The 10,123-nt window shown below is 32.2% G+C and overlaps 1 protein-coding gene across 1 annotated transcript; it reads left to right on the forward strand.

Moving 5' to 3' along the window:
- The first annotated feature begins 2,013 nt into the window (after positions 1 to 2,013).
- LOC131656279 (glucan endo-1,3-beta-glucosidase 9-like) lies at positions 2,014 to 5,513 on the forward strand. Its single transcript, XM_058926023.1, has 2 exons — positions 2,014 to 2,421; positions 3,983 to 5,513. The coding sequence occupies exons 1-2, from the start codon at positions 2,078 to 2,080 to the stop codon at positions 5,076 to 5,078; spliced, it is 1,440 nt and encodes a 479-aa protein (XP_058782006.1). The 5' UTR covers positions 2,014 to 2,077; the 3' UTR covers positions 5,079 to 5,513.
- The last annotated feature ends 4,610 nt before the right edge of the window (positions 5,514 to 10,123 follow it).

The following is a 10,123-nucleotide window of genomic DNA, read 5'->3' on the forward strand; positions in this document are numbered from 1 at the left end:
TTGTTTCAATTGTTGTAACTTATCAAAATCGTAAATTTTTTCTTTTATTATAGATGATAGATTTTTTTTGGAAGAAATAAGTAAAAAAGTGATGAAAGAGAAAAAAAATAGAGAACAGAGAATGATTTGATAAGTTTGATAAAATATAGAGTTGTGTTATTTAAAAAATAAAATTAAGAACTTTATGGTACAAAGATAAAAAAACCACAATTTTAATGTGGTGGCAAAAAATCAAATAAGGGTATTTTGGACTTTTCCACAACCATTAATTTTCTTATATTATAAATGATAGATTTTTTTTGGAAGAAAGAAGTTAAAAAGTGATGAAAGAGAAAAAAATAGAGAACAGAGAATGATTTGATATGTTTGATAAAATATAGAGTTGTATTATTTTAATAATAAAATTAAGAATTTTATGGTAGAAAGACAAAAAAATCACAATTTTAATGTGGTGGCAAAAAATCAAATAAGGGTATTTTGGACTTTTCCACAACCATTAATTTTCTTATATTATAGATGATAGATTTTTTTTGGAAGAAAGAAGTGAAAAAGTGATGAAAGAGAAAAAAAATAAAGAATAGAGAGAGATTTGATATGTTTGATAAAATATAGAGTTGTATTATTTTAATAATAAAATTAAGAATTTTATGGTAGAAAGACCAAAAAACCACAATTTTAATGTGGTGGCAAAAAATCGAATAAGGGTATTTTGGACTTTTCCACAACCATTAATTTTCTTATATTATAGATGATAGATTTTTTTTGGAAGAAAGAAGTGAAAAAGTGATGAAAGAGAAAAAAAAATAGAGAATAGAGAGAGATTTGATATGTTTGATAGAATATAGAGTTGTATTATTTTAATAATAAAATTAAGAATTTTATGGTAGAAAGACCAAAAAACCACAATTTTAATGTGGTGGCAAAAAATCAAATAAGGATATTTTAGACTTTTCCACAACCATTAATTTTCTTATATTATAGATAGATGATAGATTTTTTTTGGAAGAAAGAAGTGAAAAAGTGATGAAAGAGAAAAAAAATAAAGAATAGAGAGAGAGATTTGATATGTTTGATAAAATATAGAGTTGTATTATTTTAATAATAAAATTAAGAATTTTATGGTAGAAAGACCAAAAAATCACAATTTTAATGTGGTGGCAAAAAATCGAATAAGGGTATTTTGGACTTTTCCACAACCATTAATTTTCTTATATTATAGATGATAGATTTTTTTTTGGAAGAAAGAAGTGAAAAAGTGATGAAAGAGAAAAAAAATAGAGAATAGAGAGAGATTTGATATGTTTGATAGAATATAGAGTTGTATTATTTTAATAATAAAATTAAGAATTTTATGGTAGAAAGGCCAAAAAACCACAATTTTAATGTGGTGGCAAAAAATCAAATAAGGATATTTTAGACTTTTCCACAACCATTAATTTTCTTATATTATAGATGATAGATTTTTTTTGGAAGAAAGATGTGAAAAAGTGATGAAAGAGAAAAAAAAATAGAGAATAGAGAGAGATTTGATATGTTTGATAGAATATAGTGTTGTATTATTTTAATAATAAAATTAAGAATTTTATGGTAGAAAGACCAAAAAACCACAATTTTAATGTGGTGGCAAAAAATCAAATAAGGGTATTTTGGACTTTTCCACAACCATTAATTTTCTTATATTATAGATGATAGATTTTTTTTGGAAGAAAGATGTGAAAAAGTGATGAAAGAGAAAAAAAAATAGAGAATAGAGAGAGATTTGATATGTTTGATAGAATATAGTGTTGTATTATTTTAATAATAAAATTAAGAACTTTATGGTACAAAGACCAAAAAACCACAATTTTAATGTGGTGGCAAAAAATCAAATAAGGGTATTTTGGACTTTTTCACAACCATTAATTTTCTTATATTATAGATGCCCAATGTACACAAAGGAATAATAAATTACTATTCAAATATACATTAAATAAAATTTCCAACCATTACAATGGTTAAAACCCCAACAAAATTTGCCACAAACTAAAAAGAAACTTTTTCCACTGTCATCAAAAAAACCCCAAACTCAGAACCAAAAATGTCCACCATTTCTTCGTTCATCACATTCACAATCTTCACCATTTGCAGCATCTCATGTGTAACCGAAGCAGTGGGTGTGAACTGGGGAACCATGGCTTCGCACCCTCTACCACCTATCAAAGTAGTGAAGCTTTTGAAGTCCAACAACATTAATAAAGTGAAACTGTTTGATGCAAAAGCTGATGTTCTTCAAGCTCTTTCTGGGTCCAACATTGGTGTCACTGTCGGTGTTCCTAATGTTATGCTTAGAGGGTTGAATTCTTCTAGAAAAGCTGCGGAGAATTGGGTTCATGATAATGTTACTCGATATGTTTCTAGTGGTGGAGGTGGAGCGAGAATTGAGTATGTCGTTTTTCTTTGTTCTCTTTGTTTCGTTTTTTATTTCCTTCATTCCTTTGTTCCTTTTTTTTGATGTTTTGTTATTGTATTCATATTTTTTAAATTCGTGATTAGCACACTACGCACATGGTTACAATTTTTTCATGATTTAACCTGATTAAATAGAGCCTCATAAAATGTTTGTCAATGTTAAACCATGGTTAGATAGGGCCTCTATTTGTTCTGTCATGGTTAAACTGCGACAAATCTACAGAGGGCTCTGGTGATTAGTAATGATGTTCTTCTAAGTTCTGTTTAGGCACTTTATTTTGTGAATTTTCGCGGAATGTAGATAACTTGTTGATGGCAGTTAGTCTTTGATTGCCATCCTTCTACAGCTATGTTCAAATGAAGTGAGGGAACACAAAATGTTTATGTCAAACAAAATTGTAGATAGTTTGTCCTTGTCGTGGTCATTTCATACATTGATTAGTAATCATGGCTGTGCCTATTTTGTGTGTTTGATTCTACTAGTTGCACCTGGTATAGTACTACTGGTAGTTGAACTTCCACCTGGTAGATTATAGAACAAACAATGGCATTGGAATCAAGTTTTTTAAATTAGTATCAAGTTTTTTAAAACGGCCAATGTTCATTGCAAATGAAAGCAGTGAATCAACTGCAGCAGGTATGATCTATGTCATGAAACAAAAAGGGAATCAATGAGTGTCATGAAAGAAGTGATTAATGGAGGTGGTGTTGTGGAAGAGTAGTGATTCCGGTCTATGTGATTTGTTGATAAGATGAAATTTGCCAATGGATATTTCAGCATTATTTTATTCTCTAGCAGTATTGTGTGTATGAATTGTGTTCCAATTTCAGTGAAGTGCTTCTGAGGGCTGAGATTTTATTACTGTTAAAAACAAATTCGAGAACATATTTCTTATACATGGTTCTTCTCTCTAGTCGTAGGACAATTATATCTGCCATTCATTTTGTCTCAATAATATCTTGTTACTGTTTCAGAAAGTAGAACAGAATAAAATAATAGAATAGAACGCTCCCCGCTTGATAATGGGGCAATGAAACGATCCGAAAACAAGCCACATTTTTGTTAAAGGGTGCTATGTGTATTAAAAAATTTAGATCCGACTTGTTAGCCTTGATGAACCCCTTAATGGAAACTCCAGTTTTGTCCATGCTAAGACGGAGAGAATGCTGACGCGGTGGAGAGAGAGAGGAGTGCGGTGGTTTCTGTTTTATTGAAACTGAGGGAGAGTGAGCGGGTATCTTGGAAATGGCGAGTTGGTTAGGAGTAGATGGAGTATTATTTTCTTCTCTGTAGGAGCATAGCTCTGGCCTGTGTGAATGTTATTCCACTTATAGTATTTTCCATTTCCATAAAAGAGTGATACATTCCCCATTATTTCTCTTTATTCAGTGTTTTATCCATTAATTGCTTAATTTTCTGTTCTGGTTTCAACAAGTTGGAGGAAAAAATCACTGGTAGTTGAAAGAAAATGTATTATGTATTTCTGAAGTATGATCCACTTTACATATATGGTTCTAATTATAACTTATGCAGATATGTTGCTGTCGGAGACGAGCCGTTTCTTAAAAGTTATGGTGAACAATTCCATCCCTTCATAATTGGAGCTGCTATGAACATTGAAGCTGCTTTAAATAAAGCAAAATTGGACAACAAAGTGAAAGTTGTAGTTCCTTGCAGCTTTGATAGTTTTGAGTCAAGTTCCAACTCGTCTACCGAAGTGCATTTCAGATCCGACGTCAACAAAACCATGATTGAGCTACTCACATTTCTCAACAAGCATGGATCGCCTTTCTTTGTGACCATTTCGCCATTCATAACCTTCCTCCAAACCAAAAATATTTCCCTTGATTTTTCACTCTTTAAAGAAACTGCACACCCTCATAAATTCAGCCGCAAAACATACAAAAATAGTTTTGATTTGAGCTACGATACCGTAATTACTGTTTTATCAAAAGTGGGATTTCCTAATATGGAAATTGTTGTTTCAAAGATTGGTTGGCCAACCGATGGAGCTGTCAACGCAACCTCGTACCTAGCCGAAACCTTCATGAAAGGCCTAATGAACCACCTCCATAGCAACTTGGGAACCCCGCTTCGACCACACCAACCCCCATACGAAACATACATTCATAGCCTTCTCGACGAAGATCAAAGAAGCATTGCCGCCGGAAACTTCGAAAGGCATTGGGGTTTATTCACCTTCGACGGCCAATCAAAATACCACGTGGATCTCGGCCAGGGTTCAAAGAGCCTTGTGAATGCTCAAAATGTAGAGTATCTTTCTCCCAAATGGTGTGTTGTGAACAACAACAAAGACTTGTCTAATGCAACTGCAAAAGCTTTAGAAGCTTGTGCAAATGCTGATTGCACTGCACTATCTTCGGGTGGATCTTGTTTTAACATCACATGGCCTAGTAATATATCATATGCTTTTAATAGTTATTATCAGCAACATGATCAGAGAGCTGAAAGTTGTGACTTTGGGGGACTTGGTTTAATCACAACCGTTGATCCGTCCGAGGATCGTTGCAGGTTTCCAATTGAGATTCACACTTCTCATGCAGAGTTTTATAGGGTGAGTAGTTTCCGTTGGATCATTATACTTGTAACAACTCTTTTGGCATCTTAGGAGGTGACATAAGTTAAAATTAGGATATTTTTGCAGCTACTAGATTGTGGTAGTTTTGTTGTAGATGTCTATTGATGAATTAGAATGGTATTGGTTAGGTCTATTTAAAGTTATTTTTTCATGCAATTAAAGTGTTCGGGTTATTGCTTTGGTTTGGATGGTTATTCACTGCATGTGGTTGAAGTTGAACATTAGATTACTATTTTCTGAAATTGAGTGTATTCTCGAGGAAGGTTATATTGTTTGTTAAATTTTGATCAATTATTATAAGTTTATTCCCTTTGACTTTTTCATTTTTTTTTTGAGAAATGTAATATTGGTGCTCTTGAGCGGCCCTATTAGAATGCCCACATTCAAAATTGTCTTGTAGTTTGGTTGGAAATGCCAAACATTGAGGCACTTATTTAGAGTGAATCCTAGTTATAGGTAACTTTCCTAAGTTTTAAAAGTCATCTCTTACGAATTTGTTATATGATTCAAACATCTAAGCAATGACTTATCAGGATAGAGATGTGAAAGGGATTACTCTTCTCACCCTTGGTGAAGAGCCAACCTTAGAAAATCAGAAAATACTCTAAGAATAATATGAAAGTTAACTTTCAGACATCCCGTAAAACACAGTAAAACACTTTGTAAGTGAGTCAAGCTAATTTTATCAAAATATAATATAGAAGTTAATGGAAAATGAGTTAGCAGGTTAAGTTCTGGACTAATCTCTTGGACACATTTTAAATTTCATGATAGTGTGTTTGTTTCAGAACTATCAGTGGATAATACAGAAGTTAACTTCCAGAATTACTGGCGGAAAAATAAATAAAACATCATATTTGCATGTACTATTCATTTCATGATCATACTACCATACTTCACCATACTCCCCAAAACTACATAAATCTCCTTCCATTCTCAATTAAGTTTTACACTTCAAAACCACATTGTTCTATTTTTTCACATCAAAAGGAGCAGAATAAGCTAGAATTTAAAGTAATGTACATGTATTTCGTTCCTCGTTGCTTGTAAGAATTTGGTTTAAAGTGAGCGTTGCGTCCAAAAGTTAACTTATGTCTTGTGTTGCATGTAATTGCAGAAGTTTTTCGGACTGTTTTCATATTGAATTTAAATTTGATTGTGTTATTACTAGTTGCAACAATGGTGCACCCTGACATTGTACCCAAAGCTATTGTGTTTATGAATGTTAAATCAATTGATGATGAGTCTGATGTTGTATCAAAGGTTATTGTGTATATGGATGTTAAATCGATTTATGTCGAGGTAGATGTTGGTAAATAATTTACAAAGGAGTTTGATGTTCGTGAACATATACTTCAATGGATCCGAACAAAAGCTGCAAAATTGGGGTTCGACATTGTAATTGGGAGGTTAGATTCTGGTTCTGACAGAAGACTAACATTTGAGATAATGAGATTTGAAAGAAGTGACAAATAATGAAACATATCTGAAAGTTGAAACCGGATGACACCGGTTTGAGGAAATGTGAGTGTCCTTTTAAGTTTTGCATATACTTTAAGGTAAATAATACATGGACATTTAATGTGGTTTGTGGTATACATAATCATGAAATGTGTTACAAATTAGTCGGTCATCCCATTATGTTGTAACTACGAGATGCAACTTAAGATAGAGGGTGAATTAAGTTTGTTGAATTTATATCATTTTTGCGCTAAGTTTCTTCACTTATTAATTTTGTCGGAAGCAATAATATTAATGTTTGTTACCAATTAGGAATGTAAATGCCTAATTTTAAAATGCGGAAAATAAATGACAATGGTTTATACTAGTTTTGCTTACCAACTTAAGGTATATTTAATCCCTCTATTCTCTTAAAGGATTTTTCACTATGTCTAGATCTTTGTACAAGTCTTCATTAAGACACTTTACAACCTCCTAACACATCACTTATACCCACAATCTTGATGATCAAGTAATATACACAATTTTGTAATTAAATTTGAATAATATTTCTTATTGGTTTGAATTTCCAAAATTAACACATAGGTGTGGCAACGGGGGGCGGGGCAGGAGAGAGTTTAAGCATTAACAACCCTGTCTCCCGCCTCTTAAAACCAGTCTCACCCCGCCCCCAAAATCAGTCAGGGGTAATAATTGGTCCCCACCCCTGCCCACACTAAGGAATGAGTTTTCCCGCTCCGGCCTTCCCCACCAAACCCGCATAAATTGTACTGTTTTTAAAATATATTTTTTTCATAGCAACAAAAATCAATAATTAAACTTAATTAGTCATTTTAAGAATAATCATAATATTTGATCATTTATATTAAATTTGTATTTTAAAAAAATCTAATAAACTTGATATTTTAAGATCACGAAGTGTAAATCAGTGATAAAATTATTAAACATTTGGGTAATAAATTAAATTTAATAGATGGAGGCATGGAGGGGAAAGGTATTAGCATCCTCCTTCCATGTCCTCTCCCCTTTAATTAAAAATCAAGTTTTTCCCGCACCTGCCCCTGCCCCCAATTAAATAGGTTTTTCTTCGTTAAGTTCGTGGTGGAGGTGGTCGAGTCTGAATTCATTTGCCATATGCCTATTAACACATGTAATATTGGACATCTATTTCTTGAATTACAATTCAAACTATGTGTACCTTGAGTGCTCAGAAATTGTAATGAAACTTTTAAGATATGTGAAAAATGCAAAGTTTCAAAATTTTGATGTATGAACATTTTTAAATTTTTTTTTTGAATTATGTGAAAATTGAAATTGAAATAGGTGAATCTGTTGTCTGGTGTATGAAGCCTTATATACACCTTTAGAAACCTCCATGACTGGATGCAAACGTTTGAAAAAGTTCTATGAAACTTTGCCATTCAAAATTGTGAAATTAGTTGGTGAAAATGGCCACTTTTCATGTGGTAATTGATTACCATAGGTCCAATGTCTATAATTTTGAATTTTGAATACTTGTAATTGATTACCAGGATGTGGTAATCGATTACCACTGCATTTTGGCTAGAAAATCGTCAAATTTTTTGCTAGGCTTCAATAATTTTCTTGCATTTTGATTTAAGAAGATTGTAGATGAAGTATGGGAGATGTTTTTGAGCATTTAAGGTAATATTTGGAGATTTGTAATGAATACCTTAGAAATTTTCTTGATTTCCACATATCATCTTCATACCAACTTCTTCTTTGATATCCACTTGTTATCAAGCCTCTTTTTCTTCTTTGATATCTACACGTCTTCATCAAAACCAAGCCATATGGAAAACACATTTTTCACATGTATGTCACTCTAAATCTAAAGAGAAAGATTTTGTTTATGATATGACATTGAACATGGTGCGACCGCAAAACATACTTGCAACTTTGAAACGGAAAATACCTCATAGTGTCATCAAATATAAGCAAATATATAATGTTCGTGCCTGAAACAACAAGGCAATAAGAGATCCAAGAACTGAAATGCAACAACGATTAAGGCTTTTGGATAAGGATCATTATGTATCTAGGTACAGAGTGTGTGAGAATGGATAATCGTTCGAGATGTATTTTAGACTCATCTTGATTCTATCAAGTTGTTCAACATATTTTCCATTGCACTCATAATTAATTCAACGTATAAGACCAACAAGTACATGCTTCCACTTTTGGAAATTGTTCGTGTTAATTCTACAGAGATAACTTTTCAGTTGGGTTTGCATTTTTGGAAAGTGAAAAAAAGGACAATGTTACTCGCGCTTTAGAAGTGTGTCGGACTATGTTGAATGACCAATAAAATATGCCAAAAGTAATTGTCACCGATCACAATACTACATTGATGAATTCAATTAAAATGTGTTTTCTACAACATATGCATTACTTTGAAGGTATCACAAAACAAAAAATGTGAGAAGTAGACTTAAGCATACAATAAGAACCAAACAAATCAAGGGTGGAGATGGGAAAATTGTCAAAACTAGTGTGATATTGGAAAGCCTAACAGATGCTTGAAATGTTATAAAAAATTCTTCTACGAAAGAGTTATATACCGAATATGTAATACATTTCAGATGGGTGTGTGAAAAATATCTAGATTTATTAAAATATGTTAGAAGTACAATTCTAAACCAGGTGAAGAAGAAAATTGTTTGTTTTTGGACTGATCAGGTTAGTCACTTTGGAAATACAACAACTAACAAAGTTGAATCTGCTCATGCTACATTGAAGAATTGGTTGAGAAATAATAAAAGTGATTTATATAAAGGTTGGGACTATGTGAACTGAATGATCCAAAATTAGCATAACGAGGTACAAACATCATTTGTTCGTAATATTACTGTATTAGAATGCAGATTTAGAGACAACAATCTTTATCCATAATTGTTGGGCAATATATCTCGAGTGAGATTGAATTTTATTTATCACAAAGCCAAGCAAGTAGAGAAAATATGTTCAGATAGCTCAAAGTGGGGTTGTACACTTAAGAAGACACATGGTCTTCCATGTGCTTGTTTAATTTCAAAGAAGATGAAACTTGATAAACCTATACGAATGAATGAGGCATACACGCATTGTAAAAAGCTTAGGTTTGATGGTGATGGTGTAATGAAGGATGGTAAATTGAATATATTTATCACGACAAAATGGAAAGTGATTCAAGAGAGTTTTTTTGAATGTTGATGATAACATAAAACTACACATCAAAGAGTAGATGAGGAAGACTGCCGATCTAGAAACCACATATTTGATACCACCCTCACAACTAGTAAAAATAAAGAGTGCTTCGAAGAAGGTTAAACCAACACATAGTGACAATTCAACAAAGTAGTCTCCTTCCTATTTCGAATCTGTTGACGCACATTTTCCGGATTCTCCAACTTTAAAATCTCAAGAAAAGTGTTTTTAAAGGTGCTCACATTAGCAAACCATCTCTTTCACCACCTTTATTAAAAATCAAAATTTTGATATTTATTATACATGTCTATCAGATTTTTTATTTATAAAAAGCATCCAAAAAAAATCCTTTCAATAAAGATTAAAAATGAAAATCAAGAGGACTTTGAAGTTTGAACATATTGGAG

The sequence above is a fragment of the Vicia villosa genome, linkage group LG3, assembly GCF_029867415.1.
Source record: "Vicia villosa cultivar HV-30 ecotype Madison, WI linkage group LG3, Vvil1.0, whole genome shotgun sequence".
NCBI lineage: Eukaryota > Viridiplantae > Streptophyta > Magnoliopsida > Fabales > Fabaceae > Vicia > Vicia villosa.

What these genes read in the sequence shown, in the direction of transcription:
- LOC131656279 (XM_058926023.1), top strand. Translation starts at nt 2,078, where the DNA reads ATGTCCACCATTTCTTCGTTCATCACATTCACAATCTTCACCATTTGC. An exon ending in GGAGGTGGAGCGAGAATTGA is followed by an intron (nt 2,422 to 3,982) that starts GTATGTCGTTTT and finishes TAACTTATGCAG; the next exon opens with ATATGTTGCTGTCGGAGACG.